Source organism: Balaenoptera physalus, assembly GCF_965194825.1.
Source record: "Balaenoptera physalus genome assembly, chromosome: 7".
Classification (NCBI taxonomy): Eukaryota; Metazoa; Chordata; class Mammalia; order Artiodactyla; family Balaenopteridae; genus Balaenoptera; species Balaenoptera physalus.
In genome coordinates, this window is record NC_138886.1 from 49,955,815 (window position 1) to 49,973,224 (window position 17,410).

The 17,410-nt window shown below is 42.1% G+C and overlaps 2 protein-coding genes across 7 annotated transcripts in view; one reads left to right on the forward strand and one right to left on the reverse strand.

Annotated features, from left to right (window-relative positions):
• APBA1 (amyloid beta precursor protein binding family A member 1) overlaps positions 1-17,410 on the forward strand; it is a 237,764-nt gene that overhangs the window by 167,251 nt on the left and 53,103 nt on the right. The window lies entirely within an intron of this gene.
• The window catches only part of LOC309664969 (uncharacterized protein), an 81,477-nt gene that overhangs the window by 12,201 nt on the left and 51,866 nt on the right, over positions 1-17,410 (reverse strand). For 2 of the 3 annotated variants that reach the window (XM_082471146.1, XM_082471147.1), the window contains one exon: positions 16,982-17,193. In XM_082471146.1, the coding sequence (XP_082327272.1) occupies positions 16,982-17,095 (114 nt within the window). In that variant the 5' untranslated portion in view covers positions 17,096-17,193. The remainder of the gene's footprint in view (positions 1-16,981; positions 17,194-17,410) is intronic. The other variant, XM_082471145.1, reaches the window with a different exon arrangement.

Below are 17,410 nucleotides of genomic sequence, written 5' to 3' on the forward strand. Positions count from 1 at the left end.
GTATTGCTGTAAACTTCTCTTAGAACTGCTTTTGCTGCACCCTGTAGGTTTTGAACCGTCATGCTTTCATTTTCATTTGTCTCTAGGTATATTTTAATTTCCTCTTTGATTTTTTCAGTGATCCATTGGTTGTTTAGTAGCATATTGTTTAGCCTCCATGTGTTTGTGTTTTTTAGTTTTTTCTTGTGGTTGATTTCTAATCTCATAGCATTGTGGTCAAAAAAGATGCTTGATATGATTTCAATTTTAAATTTACTGAGGCTTGATTTGAGCCCAAGATGTGATCTATCCTGGAGAATGTTCCATGTGCCCTTGAAAAGAATGTGTATTCTGCTGCTTTTGGATGGAATACTGTATAAATATCAATTAAGTCCATGTGGTCTAATGTGTCATTTAAGGCCTGTGTTTCTTTATTGATTTTCTGTCTGGATGATCTGTCCATGGATGAAAGTGAGGTGTTAAAGTCCCCCGCTATTATTGTGTTACTGTCAGTTTCTCCTTTTATGTCTGTTAGTGTCTGCCTTATACACTGAGGTGCTCCTATGTTGGGTGCAGATACATTTACAATCGTTATATCTTCTTCTTGGATTGATCCCTTGATCATTATGTAGTGTTCTACTTTGTCTCTTGAGACAGTCTTTATTTTAAAGTCTATTTTGTCTGATATGAGTATTGCTACTCCAGCTTTCTTTTGATTTCTATTTGCATGGAATACCTTTTTCCATCCCCTCACTTTCAGCCTGCATGCGTCCCTAGATCTGAAGTGGGTCTCTTGTAGACAGCATTTACACAGGTCTTGTTTTTTTTTTTTTTTTTTTTTTAATGTCTGAAACATTTATATTAACATATTTCCATACATATTTCCATACAAATACAAATATAAGATTTTTAGAAATTTCATGTAATGTCTGAAACATTTATATTAACATATTTCCATACAAATAACCCAATGAAAGTTTAGTATTAGTTGTTTTGTTTGTTTTTTTATACTGCAGGTTCTTATTAGGCATCACTTTTATACACATCAGTGTATACATGTCAATCCCAATCGCACAATTCAGCACACCACCATCCCCTCACCGCAGTTTTCCCCCCTTGGTGTCCATATGTCCATTCTCTACATCTGTGTCTCAACTTCTGCCCTGCAAACTGGCTCATCTGTACCATTTTTCTAGGTTCCACATACATGCGTTAATATACGATATTTGTTTTTCTCTTTCTGACTTACTTCACTCTGTATGACAGTCTCTAGATCCATCCACGTCTCAACCAATGACTCAATTTCGTTCCTTTTTATGGCTGAGTAATATTCCATTCCATTGTATATATGTACCACAACTTCTTTATCCATTCGTCTGTTGATGGGCATTTAGGTTGCTTCCATGACCTGGCTATTGTAAATAGTGCTGCAATGAACATTCGGGTGCATGTGTCTTTTTGAATTACGGTTTTCTCTGGGTATATGCCCAGTAGTGGGATTGCTGGGTCATATGGTAATTCTATTTTTAGATTTTTAAGGAACCTCCATATTGTTCTCCATAGTGGCTGTATCAATTTACATTCCCACCAACAGTGCAAGAGGGTTCCCTTTTCTCCACACCCTCTCCAGCATTTGTTGTTTGTAGATTTTCTGATGATGCCCATTCTAACAGGAGTGAGGTGATACCTCATTGTAGTTTTGATTTGCATGTCTCTAATAATTAGTGATGTTGAGCATCTTTTCATGTGCTTCGTGGCCGTCTGTATGTCTTCTTTGGAGAAATGTCTATTTAGGTCTTCTGCCCATTTTTGGATTGGGGTGTTTGTTTCTTTGATATTGAGCTGAATGAGCTGTTTATATATTTTGGAGATAAATCCTTTGTCCGTTGATTCATTTGCAAATATTTTCTTCCATTTTGAGGGTTGTCTTTTCGTCTTGTTTATGGTTTCCTTTGCTGTGCAAAAGCTTTGAAGTTTCATTAGGTCCCATTTGTTTATTTTTGTTTTTATTTCCATTACTCTAGTAGGTGGATCAAAAAAGATCTTGCTGTGATTTATGTCAAAGAGTGTTCTTCCTATGTTTTCCTCTAAGAGTTTTATAGTGTCCAGTCTTATATTTAGGTCTCTAATCCATGTTGAGTTTATTTTTGTGTATGGTGTTAGGGAGTATTCTAATTTCATTCTTTTACATGTAGCTGTCCAGTTTTCCCAGCACCACGTATTGAAGAGACTGTCTTTTCTCCATTGTATATCTTTGCCTCCTTTGTCATAGATTAGTTGACCATAGGTGTGTGGGTTAATCTCTGGGCTTTCTATCTTGTTCCATTGATCTATGTTTCTGTTTTTGTGCCAGTACCATATTGTCTTGATTACTGTAGCTTTGTAGTATAGTCTGAAGTCAGGGAGTCTGATTCCTCCAGCTCCATTTTTTTGCCTCAAAACTGCTTTGGCTATTCGGGGTCTTTTGTGTCTCCATACAAATTTTAAGATGATTTGTTCTAGCTCCGTAAAAAATGCCATTGGTAATTTGATAGGGATAGCATTGAATCTGTAGATTGCTTTGGGTAGTATACTCATTTTCACAATGTTGATTCTTCCAATCCAAGAACATGGTATATCTCTCCATCTGTTGGTATCATCTTTAATTTCTTTCATCAGTGTCTTATAGTTTTCTGCATACAGGTCTTTTGTCTCCCTAGGTAGGTTTATTCCTAGGTATTTTATTCTTTTTGTTGCAATGGTAAATGGGAGTGTTTCCATAATTTCTCTTTCAGATTTTTCATCATTAGTGTATAGGAATGCAAGAGATTTCTGTGCATTAATTTTGTACCCTGCAACTTTACCATATTCATTAATTAGCTCTAGCAGTTTTCTGGTGGCAGTTTTAGGATTCTCTATGTATAGTATCATGTCATCCGCAAACAGTGACAGTTTTACTTCCTCTTTTCCAATTTGTATTCCTTTTATTTCTTTTTCTTCTCTGATTGCCGTGGCTAGGACTTCCAGAACTATGTTGAATAATAGTGGTGAGAGTGGACATCCTTGTCTCGTTCCTGATCTTAGAGGAAATGCTTTCAGTTTTTCACCATTGAGAATGATGTTTGCTGTGGGTTTGTCATATATGGCCTTTATTATGTTGAGGTAGGTTCCCTCTATGCCCACTTTCTGGAGAGTTTTTATCATAAATGGGTGTTGAATTTTGTCAAAAGCTTTTTCTGCATCTATTGAGATGATCATATGGTTTTTATTCTTCAATTTGTTAATATGGTGTATCACATTGATTGATTTGCGTATATTGAAGAATCCTTGCATCCCTGGGATAAATCCCACTTGATTGTGGTGTATGATCCTTTTAATGTGTTGTTGGATTCTGTTTGCTAGTATTTTGTTGAGGATTTTTGCATCTATATTCATCAGTGATATTGGTCTGTAAGTTTCTTTTTTTGTAGTGTCTTTGTCTGGTTTTGGTATCAAGGTGATGGTGGCCTCATAGAATGAGTTTGGGAGTGTTCCTTCCTCTGCAATTTTTTGGAAGAGTTTGAGAAGGATGGGTGTTAGCTCTTCTCTAAATGTTTGATAGAATTCACCTGTGAAGCCATCTGGTCCTGGACTTTTGTTTGTTGGAAGATTTGTAATCACAGTTTCAATTTCATTACTTGTGATTGGTCTGTTCATATTTTCTGTTTCTTCCTGATTCAGTCTTGGAAGGTTATACCTTTCTAAGAATTTGTCCATTTCTTCCAGGTTGTCCATTTTATTGGCATAGAGTTGCTTATAGTAGTCTCTTAGGATGTTTTGTATTTCTGCGGTGTCTGTTGTAACTTCTCCTTTTTCATTTCTGATTTTATTGATTTGAGTCCTCTCCCTCTTTTTCTTGATGAGTCTGGCTAATGGCTTATCAATTTTGTTTAACTTCTCAAAGAACCAACTTTTAGTTTTATTGATCTTTGCTATTGTTTTCTTTGTTTCTATTTCATTTATTTCTGTTCTGATCTTTATGATTTCTTTCCTTCTGCTAACTTTGGGTTTTGTTTGTTCTTCTTTCTCTAGTTTCTTTAGGTGTAAGGTTAGATTGTTTACTTGAGATTTTTCTTGTTTCTTGAGGTAGGCTTGTATAGCTATAAACTTCCCTCTTAGAACCGCTTTTGCTGCATCCCATAGGTTTTGGGTCATCGTGTTTTCATTGTCATTTGTCTCTAGGTATTTTTTGATTTCCTCTTTGATTTCCTCAGTGATCTCTTGGTTATTTAGTAACGTATTGTTTAGCCTCCATGTGTTTGTCTTTTTTACGTTTTTTTCCCTGTAATTCATTTCTAATCTCATAGCGTTGTGGTCAGAAAAGATGCTTGGTATGATTTCAATTTTCTTAAATTTACTGAGGCTTGATTTGTGACCCAAGATGTGATCTATCCTGGAGAATGTTCCGTGCGCACTTGAGAAGAACGTGTAATCTGCTGTTTTTGGATGGAATGTCCTATATATATCAATTAAATCTATCTGGTCTATTGTGTCATTTAAAGCTTCTGTTTCCTTATTTATTTTCATTTTGGATGATCTGTCCATTGGTGTAAGTGAAGTGTTAAAGTCCCCCACTATTATTGTGTTACTGTCGATTTCCTCTTTTATAGCTGTTAGCAGTTGCCTTATGTATTGAGGTGCTCCTATGTTGGGTTCATATATATTTATAATTGTTATATCTTCTTCTTGGATTGATCCCTGGATCATTATGTAGTGTCCTTCCTTGTCTCTTGTAACATTCTTTATTTTAAAGTCTCTTTTATCTGATATGAGTATAGCTACTCCAGCTTTCTTTTGATTTCCATTTGCATGGAATATCTTTTTCCATTCCCTCACTTTCAGTCTGTATGTGTCCCTAGGTCTAAAGTGGGTCTCTTGTAGACAGCATATATATGGGTCTTGTTTTTGTATCCATTCAGCCAGTCTATGTCTTTTGGTTGGGGCGTTTAATCCATTCACGTTTAAGGTAATTATCGATATGTATGTTCCTATGACCATTTTCTTAATTGTTTTGGGTTTGTTTTTGTAGGTCCTTTTCTTCTCTTGTGTTTCCCACTTAGAGAAGTTCCTTTAGCATTTGTTGTAGAGCTGGTTTGGTGGTGCTGAATTCTCTTAGCTTTTGCTTGTCTGTAAAGCTTTTGATTTCTCCATCAAATCTAAATGAGATCCTTGCCGGGTAGAGTAATCTTGGTTGTAGGTTCTTCCCTTTCATCACTTTAAGTATATCATGCCACTCCCTTCTGGCTTGCAGAGTTTCTGCTGAGAAATCAGCTGTTAACCTTATGGGAGTTCCCTTGTATGTTATTTGTCGTTTTTCCCTTGCTGCTTTCAATAATTTTTCTTTGTCTTTAATTTTTGCCACTTTGATTACTATGTGTCTCGGCGTGTTTCTCCTTGGGTTTATCCTGTATGGGACTCTCTGCGCTTCTTGGACTTGGGTGGCTATTTCCTTTCCCATGTTAGGGAAGTTTTCGACTATAATCTCTTCAACTATTTTCTCTGGTCCTTTCTCTCTCTCTTCTCCTTCTGGTACCCCTATAATGCGAATGTTGTTGCGTTTAATGTTGTCCCAGAGGTCTCTTAGGCTGTCTTCATTTCTTTTCATTCTTTTTTCTTTAGTCTGTTCTGCAGCAGTGAATTCCACCATTCTGTCTTCCAGGTCACTTATCCGTTCTTCTGCCTCAGTTATTCTGCTGTTGATTCCTTCTAGTGTAATTTTCATTTCAGTTATTGTATTGGTCATCTCTGTTTGTTTGTTCTTTAATTCTTCTAGGTCTTTGTTAATCATTTCTTGCATCTTCTCAATCTTTGCCTCCATTCTTATTCCGAGGTCCTGGATCATCTTCACTATCATTATTCTGAATTCTTTTTCTGGAAGGTTGCCTATCTCCACTTTATTTAGTTGTTTTTCTGGGGTTTTTTCTTGTTCCTTCATCTGGTACATAGCCCTCTGCCTTTTCATCTTGTCTATCTTTCTGTAAGTGTGGTTTTTGGTCCACAGGCTGCAGGATTGTAGTTTTTCTTGCTTCTGCTGTCTGCCCTCTGGTGGTTGAGGCTATCTAAGAGGCTTGATGGGAGGCTCTGGTGGTGGATAGAGCTGACTCAGGTCTTGTTTTTGTATCCATTCAGCCAGTCTGTATCTTCTGGTTGGAGCATTTAATCCATTTACATTTAAGGTAATTTTATTGATATGAATGTTCTTACTGCCATTTTGTTAATTGTTGTGGATTTGTTTTTGAAAGTCTTTTTTTCTTCCCTACCTCTTCTGTTCTCTTGTGATTCGGTCGCTAACTTTAGTGTTGTGTTTGGACTGCTTTTTCTTTTTGTGTGTATCTATTGTAGATATTCCATGAGGTTTTGATAAAGCAGTCTATATATAAACAAGATTGTTTAAAGTTGCTGGTCTTTTTATTTCAAATGCACTTCCAGTATCCTGCATTTGTGCTCTCCTTTTCGCACAATTGCTAGTTTTGGTATCATATTTGTGTGCGAATGATTTCCTGCCTTTATATTTGCCTTTACTGGTGAGGTTTTCCATCCATAATTTTCTTGTTTCTAGCTGTGGCCTTTTCTTTTCTGCCTAGAGAAGTTCCTTTAGAATTTGTTGCAAAGCTGATCTGGTGGTGCTGAATTCTCTTAGCTTTTGCTTGTCTGTAAAGTTTTTGATTTCTTCGTCAAATCTGAATGAGAGCCTTGCTGGGTAAAGTATTCTTGGTTCTGGGTTCTTCCCTTTCATCACTTTAAATATATCACGCCACTCCCTTCTGGCCTGCAGAGTTTCTGCTGAGTAATCAGCTGATAACTTTATGGGAATTCCCTTGTATGTTATTTGTTGCTTTTCCCTTGTTGCTTTTAATGTTTTTTGTCTTTGATTTTTGTCAGTTTGATTACTGTTTGTCTCGGCGTGTTCCTCCTTGGATTTATCCTCCCTGGGACTCTCTGCACTTTCTGGACTTGGGTGACTGTTTCCTTTCCCATGTTAGGGAAGTTTTCAGTTATTATCTCTTCAAATATTTTTTCAGGTCTTTCTCTCTCTCTTTTCCTTCTGGGACCCCTATAATATGAATATTGGTGCATTTAACGTTGTCCCTAGAGGTCTCTTAGACTGTCCTCATTTCTTTTCATTTTTTTTCTTTGTTCTGTGGCAGTCATTTCCACCATTCTGTTTTCCAGCTCACTTATCCATTTTTCTGCCTCAGTTATTCTGCTGTTGATTCCTTCTAGTGTATTTTTCATTTCAGTTATTATATTGCTCATCACTGTTTGTTCTTTAGTTTTCATAGCTCTTTGTTAAACATTTAGATCTGTGCCTCTATTCTTTTTCCGAGATCTTCAATCATCTTTACTATCATTACTCTGAATTCTTTCAGATAGATTGCCTATCTCCACTTCATTTAGTTGTTCTTCCTGGGGTTTTATCTTGTTCCTTCATCTGGGACGTATTCCTCTGCCGTCTCATTTTGTCTTTCTGTGATTGCGATTTCTGTTCTGCAGGCTGCAGGGTTGTAGTTCTTCTTGCTTCTGCTGTCTTCCCCCTGTTCTAAGAGGCTGTGCAGGCTTCCTGGTGGGAGGAACTGGTTCCTGCCCACTGGTGGTTGGAGCTGTGTCCTGTCCCTTTGGTGGGCAGGGCTCTGTCAAGCAGTGTGTTTAGCAGGAAGCTGTGTGCTTAGGAAGACTTTAGTCAGCCTGTCTGCTGATGGGTGGGGCTGTGTTCCCACCCTGTTGGTTGTTTGGCCTGAGGTGTCCCAGCACTGGAGCCTACAGGCTGCTGGGTGGGGCCAGGTCTTGGTGAGAAAATGGCAGCCTCCTGGTGGGCTCACGCCAATGAGTACTCACTAGAACTATCGCTGCCAGTGTCTTTGTCCGCACAGTGAGCCATAGCTGCACCCCACCTCTGCAGGAAACCCTCCAGTGCTAGCAGGTAGGTCTGGCCCAGTCTCTTATGAGGTCACTGCTTTTCCCCTTGGGTCCTGGTATGCATGAGACCTTGTGTGCACCCTCCAAGAGTGGAGTTTCTGTTTCCCCCAGTCCTGGGGAATTCCTGTGATCAAACCCCACTGGTTTTCAAAGCCAGATTCTCTGGGGGCTCCTCCTCCCACTGCCAGACCCCCAGGCTGGAGAGCCTGACGTGGGGCTCAGAACTTTCACTCTTGTCGGAGAACTTCTGTGGTATAATTATTTCCCAGTTTGTGGGTCACCAACCTGGTGGGTATGGGATTTGATTTTATTGTGATTGTGCCCCTCCTAATGTCTTCTCGTGGCTTCTTTGTGTTTGAATGTAGGGTATCTTTTTAGGTAGGTTCTGGGGGGGGTGTTTTGTTGTTGATGTTTGTTTGGCAGTTAGTTGTGATTTTGGTGTTTTTGTAAGAAGAGGTGAGCTCAAGTCCTTTTACTCCATCTTGTCTCCATGTGAGATTTCCTAATATGTTTGTACCGAGAGGAATCTTAGATTGTCTTAGAGAGTTTGGCATAAATTATTGATCAGTATACAGAAAACTAAGCAAATGGAAAAACAATGCAGCTATTTACCTCACTAAAAACAATTGTTATGCAGGCACGAAATGCAATAATATAATGCATGTGTCTCAGGGAATACCACGTGCATGGTCCTCAGCATGCAAACACTGAATATTGATTAACCAAAAATGGTAATATTGAGAGGATAAGGGAAGGTATAGTATAAAATGGGTAAATCCTAGTCTTTTATAGTAGAAGCCAAGAAATAATGTCTGCAGTTGAAAAATCAAGGAGAGGCAGTGTAAACACGCTATTTATGATGTGGAAGTAAATACCAGAAGAAATGCTAAAAGGGAGTGGGGAGAAGTAGGGAAAAGGGCTTCAGTTTTTGCCATAAGCCATATAGTACTGTTTGACTTTTAAAACTCTATTTCTGTATCTCTTTGCCTTATTAAAAAAACAAGAGTTGGAATCGTTATTCAGAGATCACTAACTGTACAAAGGGCTTGTCTCAATGTTATTGTCCATTTTCTTGAAAAAACAGAGAAAGGCGAACACTTCTGTATATTATGTGCACAATTTATAGAAAGTGACTGCTTTATTAACTGTTACATGGTGAGCTGAGTGTTCTGAGTTTTTCATTTTAATTCCATGCTGTGTTTGTGTATGTACTAAGCACACACACTTGCATTTGGCTTATATTACACACATAAGAGTAAGGAGGTAAAAAGTAGGTCAAGGATAGGGCTGTACTGCTTAAGGTGAAGAACCCTAATTGGTAAGTGGATTTGCATCTTGACAGTGAATAACCTGAAGAGTTCAGGAACTGTGGGTTTGATAATGGGCTTAGAGTTTAGAAACTGCTGAACATACATGGGAGGGATGGCAGCCAGAATACGAATAGCTGCAGTGAGAATGATGTTTGCTGAGGTCAAAGTGGATGCATTGATTTCTCCTCAGGTTTATATACTCACTTAGGTTAATGGTCTGTACTTCAAAAATGAAATGTTTTCAAGGTGCCATAAGCCATGGTAGGGTACATATAATGGCCCATTCTGCAACTTAGGGTCAGCAGTAAATGTCCATATCCTTGGCAATGGGGAGTAATGCTCTAAGTAACGGAACTGCGCTGTCAATTAAAAAATTCACTTTTCTGTGAACCATGAGGACCTGATGTGACCAGGGTAATGTTTTTAAACATGTGATAATCTTGCTGTTACAACTTGGAAATGAAAAGGCTTGACCTGGAAGTCCCCATCAGAGAGCCAAATATGTAATTTATTTCAATCATGAAAAAGCCAAAGGAGGTAGGAGAATGTGTGCTTTTGCTCTCTCCTCCTGGATTTGAAGTATTCCTGATTATTTTAACTCACCTTTTGAGTATTACCTGTCAGTTCAGCTCCAGACCAGCCCTGTTTACAGGGCAAGGCAGGTATCTCCCCACTGTCATCAGACCATCACCATATTGGAATCACCAGCACAAACCAGTCTGATCATCTGCACAGCAGAACGCGAGGTCTCCAATTCTCTGTGCTCCGTGGAATGAAGATACGTGATGGGAAAGATTGATTTTTTTTAACCCCCAGGCTCCAGTTTTTTCTCTTGACCTGACGCCACTCCCAAGAGGAATCTTTCTCAACTTTTTAATGGATTGTCTCACTAGTCAGTGTGTATGTGAAGCTGTGCCAAGAAATTTGGGGAGAACCACAGGGAAGGAACTGCATGATTTTGCCAGAGAGCATTTTGTTATCACTTTCCAGGTAGAAACGCAGCACGCAGGGCCACGGTTTGGGTGTCTCACATGCTCGCTTAGTAAGTTGGAGCTCAGGAAACTTCCCAGGAGTCTCTAGAAACCATTGTGTCAGTTCTCCCAACTGTACGCTCTGGGTATTTTCTGTCAGTGGACTGGGGCTGGACAGGGGAGGAGGGACGGTGCAGGGAGGGGAGCAGATAGATCATAGATAATTGAATTCCATATGTAACCCAGTTAAATCCTGGGCCCATGGAATTATGAAATGCGATTTATCTGTAAATGTGATCATCTTCAAAATGGGAAATACTCCCATTACAGGTGTAACTGACAACATGTTCTTATACAAAGATGTAGCTCCTCAGTCCACTTTTTTTGAAACACAGTTTTTCACTGGAGAGCAGCCATGGCGAGGATGTTGTTTTCTTTTGACAAAGGCCACCTCACTCTCCTGAAGAGTCCCACTGGCAATTTCTCTCTCCTGCTGTTTTGCACAGTAAGACAACGGGCACTCAGCTGCCCACTTGGTGTGCCTGGTTGACCTCTTTAGTTGGTCACATCCTGCCAGTGGGATACCAAAAACGGATGAAGTCTGGGAATGGATTGGAGGAGGTTTGGAGCCAGGCTGGGCATTTTGGCCTCAGTTTCCCCAGACGGAATAGCTGAAAATAGCTGGGTTATGTGACCCAGCAGCCTTGACCTACCAGTCATGGTCTTTGACACATTTCACAGCTTTAGAGGGCAAATTATCCCAGATGTCTACACCCTTTGTCTTGGGCAAAGACAGATTCCTCCAGGCAGTAATTTCCTCATGTGATTTCAGGTATGACTAGGCAGACCCCACTGGACCGAGACCAGATGGCGCCTTTGGTGTGTAAGGACCCCCCGACCCCGACCCGGCCCTGCATTGGCTTACTCATTTCCTTGTACTTACAAATTCTACATCTGCTTCTGTTTATGCAGACTTGCCTCTATACCCCACTCCTTACCACACTGGCTCTCACTTCTGACCAGATCACATTCGTATTCAGTGCAGTCAGGGCCCCAGTCTTTGAATGGATAGATTCCAGATTCCAAACTTCCTGATTAAAATCTCTGGAGGTCGGGTCTTATCATCAGTATTTCTGAGGCCCAGTCAAAATTGGTAACCACCAACTTAAACTGCAAACTACAGTTTAAAACTTGATTCTTTACTGTCTGTCTTTCTACTTGTCTCACGTGCATTAGCCTATTGCCTCTGTAAGTCACTGTCAAGTCTATTGCAGGCATAGTGTCTTTTCCTCCTCTTGTAACTCAGAGGAAGTCACACAGCGCTGATGCTCAGTAAGCATTCATTATACGTAAATCTTAGCCCTATCGTTGACCTGCTGCAGCTACGATGAGTTGGTCACCTCCTTTCTTCCTCAGATTCAGTTTCCTCATCAGTAAAATAAGTTATCAGATTTATTTCCCAGAATGGCTGAGCGAAAATGGTTTTGCAGATATTGAGTCCTCCGTGGAAATGTGAAATCAGAATTACAAGTTTGGTGTATTAGTTGCCTTAGTAGGTCAAAACTCACTTAACATTTAGGGTTGGTCAGCGGCAAACTGAATTAGAGGAGTTGGCTGTTAGCACCCCTTCCTCACTTTCTCCAGCCTGGTGTTGCCCTTCTGCTTCCCCCAGCACTCACATCCCTCCCGTGCCCTCACGGTGCTGCCCATCTGGTCAGGCACTCTGAATAACCTAGGGTCTCCAGTTCCACTTTGAGCGACACTGTAGTATCAGCTTTTATTTTGCAGGGCTGGTCTGATTAAGTCAAACTAAACTGCTAATTAGTGATAATGGCAGTATGCACCACCCCCTTAACATAACACTTACCTTTTATTGGCATCCCCAGTTCCAGAGACCAATTGGTGAAAGTATTTTGAGGGAGGAAACCATTTCGGCACTAACACTTCTTAGTCAGAAACCAGCCACTTTCCTGCTGAGAGGGAGATATTGCTAAAATCCTGGGAAGTGAGGGCTTGATGTTAACACCTGCCCTGAAGCCAATAGGAAACCTCGTCTTAGACAAATGAATGATATCAGAGGAATAAATGTGCTCTCAACCATCTGCCATGCAAATTGCCGTAAAGTGATTGGGTTGAGCTGTTACAGTTGTTCCCCTGCTAACACTTTTGGGTTTAATAGAGTGCAATTAATTTTTTTATTTTTTATTTTTTTTGGAGAAAGATGATGTAATGAGGGTGGAGAAGCATCCCGGCTTCATCTGGGCCTTGGTTTCCTTGACATCACCTACCCCCATCCTCTCTCCGTTTCCCTCTATCCTGAATCCAACATCAGCCTACGTGGATTTTTGTTGTTGTTGCTAGAAAACTGTTGACCAAGGTCAAGTATACGTGCTAATTCATTAAGGCTTGTTGGCAGCATCTTATCCTGTCATGGTTGTGTTGTCAAGCTTACAGGGGTGAGTGAAAAGAACCGTTTTTGACCAAAAAAAAAAAAAAAATGTTTTTGCTGCTGAAGGATTCTGTTTTCATGAAGGATTCTTGTTAAGGTATCCTTCTCTGAGAGGTCCTTTTGCCAATCCGCACTCCTTAGGGAGCTCTGGCCAGCCATAGTTTTTCCAGGATCTGAATAGCAAAGGATGGAGTTGAAATGAGATCTGCAGTCAAGCAGACAGACTTTAGAATGAATATGTGTTCTGTTGAGGCCTGATTTCCCTGAGTAGATCAGTTCCTAGCTGGAATGTGATGTATTCTTGGCAGGTGGGGGGCAGGGAGGAGAGTTTTCCTAGGATAGTCAGCTCCGTTCTGTGTCCTTTTGTGGCTTGAAAAGGGCTAGACCCCAAGCATCCTTAACTCAGAGTGTTCTCCTGGCCTGCTATGGAAGAGTATACCAGTATCCCAGTATTGGCTCTAAAACCAACTTTGTTCTGTTAATATGGTTCATACTGTTTAGAAAAGGGGGGCTGGCAGACCCTCTAGGTTAACATCCCAGAAACTTATCCAGAAGCATAAGTTTAGAACCAAAGGATCTGCTCTCAGGACAGCAAAAATGGGCCCCAGGATATTTTGCTAAATAGAACTCAGAAGCCAATAGGAAACCTCATCTTAGACAAATGAATGATATCAGAGGAATAAATGTGCTCTCAACCATCTGCCATGCAAATTGCCGTAAAGTGATTGGGTTGAGCTGTTACAGTTGTTCCCCTGCTAACGCTTTTGGGTTTAATAGAGTACAAGCTACATAGAGGACACTGTCTATGAGTAAGAAATAGGGCCTGGCCACATAGCCACACTATTCTTAGTTTTGTCAGTGAACCAAAGAGAGTTGTGACTGCTTTATCTCATCACAAATTGAAAGTCTATCTCTCAGCTTATCATCCACTCGTTTAACAAATACTTTCGAGTTCCTTCTATAGCTCAGGTGCCGTGCGAGACACCAGGGATACAGCAGCCATGGAGATGCAGGCTCTGGCTAAAACAGACACAGGGCCTGCCTGTGCAGAGTTTATGATCTGTTCGAGGCTAGTTCTTTAGCGAGCCCTCAGCCAGACCTCAGGTCTTCTCTGTTCTTGAGGCTTTCCTCTGAAGCCGCCTTTAGTGTCTTAGCTGTGTAAAAGCTGCTGCTGTGTAAAAAAATTGCCCCAAAACTTAGTGGCATAAAACAAGCCATGCTGATTATCTTACAGTTTCTTTGCTTGAGAATCTGGCATGGCTTAACTGGTCCTCTGCTTTGGGGCCTCTCAGAGACTGCAGTCAAGGTGTCAGGGGCCTGTAGTCACCTTAAGGCTCACCTGGGGAAAGCCCTGTTCCCAAGCTCTTGCACTTGCTGGCAGGATTCAGCTCTTCATGGGCTGTTGGACTGAGGACCTCAGTTCCCAAATGACTCTTGGCCACAGGCCTCCTAGGTTCTTTGCCACTTGGGCGCTCTCCTCCATGGCAGCTTGTGTTAATAAAGTGTGCCGGACGAGAAGGCTGAGTCTGATAGCGAGATGGGTTACAAAAGACTGTGACTTCCCATCGCAGAATGACATCCCATCACCTTTGCTGTATTTTATTGTTGCTTAGAGTAACTCAGTAGCCCACACTCCCTCCTCAGGAAGGGGATTACACAAGGGTCTGAATACCAGAAGCTGGGGGTCACAGGGGCCACTCGAGAAGTCCACCTACCACATTTGGTGTCTTGTCATTACCTTGTGCCAGCAAAGAGCTGCTGGGCTTAAAGCCTGAGGACACAGCAGCTGCTGGCCTCCTCCTCCCCCAAGCCGACCTTGTCAGCCATTCCCAGCTCCTAGGCTGTATGAATTTTGTTGTCTGGCTGGGAATGGGCAGATCTGCAGATCCTGACATGACTGACAGAGAATGAAGCCAAAGTGGCGAAAAAGGGAATCAGGGTGTGAGCCAGCACAGAGATGAGGCGGGCGGCTATGTCAGAGAAAGTTAGGGCTCAGGAGGGCCTGTGGAAGTGGGAAAGAGGAAGGATTTTGTCCTGAAGGAACACACATGACCACATGGATTCTTAAGTAGAAGGAGTTTAACTTTATTCTCAAGGGACTTCCAGAGCCCAAAGAATTTTCTGTAAAGAGTCCTTCATAAGCTAAGGTGGCGCTTTCAACCACTGTGCCAATGATCCCCCTGGATTTTGGACACAGGGGCGACCTGGACCACCGGCTATGTTGCCTTCAACTCCGGCAGCTTCACTTGGGGCTCCAGACCCTCTCCAGGTGACCCAGCGTGCTGTCCCAATGCTGTCATCTCTCTGTATGCCATGGCGCAAAAGGAGGTAGAGAGGCACCAAGTTAAGGGGTCTTGCCGGTGCCGAGAGAACAGGCCTTGAGGCTGGCTGGCATCCTGGCGCCTTGACGTCTCCCTCAGCTGTGGGGTGTGCCTCCCGTTCTCTATGCTCCCATCTCAACTGCTGTCTTGCTGTTGGGGGGAAGCAGTTTTCGGTCGCAGGTGTTATCCATTATGGATGAGGCATGGAGAAGGCCGTGGTGAATAATTAAGTAGGTTTCAGGTGCAGATTGAACATTAAAAGGAAGGAAAGAATGAAGAGAGCCAGGGGAAGAATTCTGGATTCTGTTGCACAGACAGAACACTGTGTGTAGATGCTTTCTGTAACTTTCCAGAAGGTCTGTTTTCTTTGCAGTCTCCCTGGTGATTTTCAGTCTTATGTGTGATGGTGGTTCTCTGGTTAACAACTGAAAAAATTAACAAGCTTTCCACAGCTGCGGTGAAGATTCTGATGGCTTCAGTCTGGCCTGAGTGGCTCATGAATCCAAACCAAAGCAATTTTTAAGAGTGATGATGGAGAAAATGGCTTCACACATGAGCCAGGGAGAGTTCAGCAGTAGGGGATATTTAATTTGGACACTTGAGAGTCAACACCCAGAGGCTTTCTATCTTTTAACTAATTCATGGAAAGAAGACAGTGTTTTGAGAGATGCCCAGTGCTGTAAATTCAGAAGAAATACCTCCTGCACTGCTCACCATTTTGAAAAAGCTTCCTTGAATGGGGCTGAGAGCCACAGGAATTGCATCAGACTGACCCAGATTATAGTAGGTACAATCTGGCTGCACACAGAGTGGTCAGAAACACAAGAACAAGAGAGGAGGGACAGAGAAGTGCCCGAGGACCCCCTCTCTCTGGTCTGGCCTGCAGAGTTGTCCACAGCACAGGAAACCGTCACTTAGCATGGGTGGGTTTTCCAGCTGTGGATTGTTCAGATCCTTTGCTTCTCTTTTTTCTACCTTTTGACTCTATTACAATTCATCAGGTAGACTCAGGGAGAGAGACCTGTCAGCATGTCTCATGAAGAGTTAGGTGAGAAAGAAGGCCCAAGCCGTCCGTTACAACGAGTGTCTTGAGTGTTCTGTGCCTTTCATGTCTCACGCACCCACATGCTCCCCCATTGCCATGGCTGGTTAGGAGGTGCATTGGCTCTGGGAGGTCTCTCTGTCTGTTTCCTGTCATCAGGCTTCAGAACTACCCTGCCCACCTCTGTTTCCATTAATTCCCTCCAGCTCAGTTCCACCCATGTTTGTCTTGACTTTTCTGAGAACCACAGACCTGGTCCAGCTCTCAAACCCAGTTTGGGATTACCTATTGGTTTGGGTCAAACCATGCCGACCCTGGGGACAGCTTCTTTTTGTGTTTGTGTATCTGGCGTGCCATTTCCCCTTCTTCAGATTGCAGTGCAAGGACGTTAGAGCACAAGAATGTTCAGCAAACGTGAAGAGGAAGGGAGGGTCCACGTTCAGCATCCTGTGCCCCCAGAGCCCCAGGCCCTGGCTGGCCACATGCCCAGGTGCATTCTGACGCAGGTTTTAAGAGAGGCTCTTTTTCCCAATTCCCACTCCTTCCATCCACACGAACTAGATGCTTTTTTTCACAGGTTCTATAAACGTAGCAGAGTTTATAGAGTGTGTGAAAGTTTCTGGTAGCACCTCAGAACCGAGTTTGTTTCCCCCAGAAATAGGAGGCATCACTGCCAGCAGGGGTAGGTCTGCCCCTTCTCAGAAACGTCAGGTGATGATGCCCCACCAGTGGCGCACGACTGCCAGGGCCACTGGGCACCCAGGGGTTAATGCAGCTGGGTCAGTCACCCCGGGATGTGGCCACATCTCCTGTTACAAGTTGCATTATTGACTAGGGAACATCTAACACCACTGGAAACAATCCATCAGACACACGCTGAGGTCAGGAGTTAGCCTCAGCTCACAAGTGGACCCACAAGAGCTGGCCCTTCTACCCAAAGAATACCAGTAAAGATGGAGAATTTTTGGATGTACCAGTTTGAGCGTCACGAAGACGAGGTAGGTGGATCCTCGCGCTTCAGAATTATGTTTGCTGCTTTGCTCTTGGTTTTCTTCTCCTAGTCCTGTCACATTGTGAGTTCTCCGCATTTCCCTTGATAGTAGGAGTAAGTGAACAGAGCTGGAATAGGAATAGGACGGGAAGAAATGTAATCAGGTTTGCCTGTTGCTCACAAGTCCAAGATGACCTGAAAAGAGAAAAGGCTGTTTGATCACTTAGAAAGATGTGCACTTTGCTCCCTCTCCATCAGCGTGGCATTGTTATTTGCTGTGAACATGAGTTCCTTTGGGCACTGTAGCCTCTAATTCTGGGCTCTATGTTGTGTCTTTTGCTTCCATGATGCTAATGAAACTGAATGGAGATTAGTGCCTTGCCCCTTAGGAACTGTTTTGCTAATAAATGAA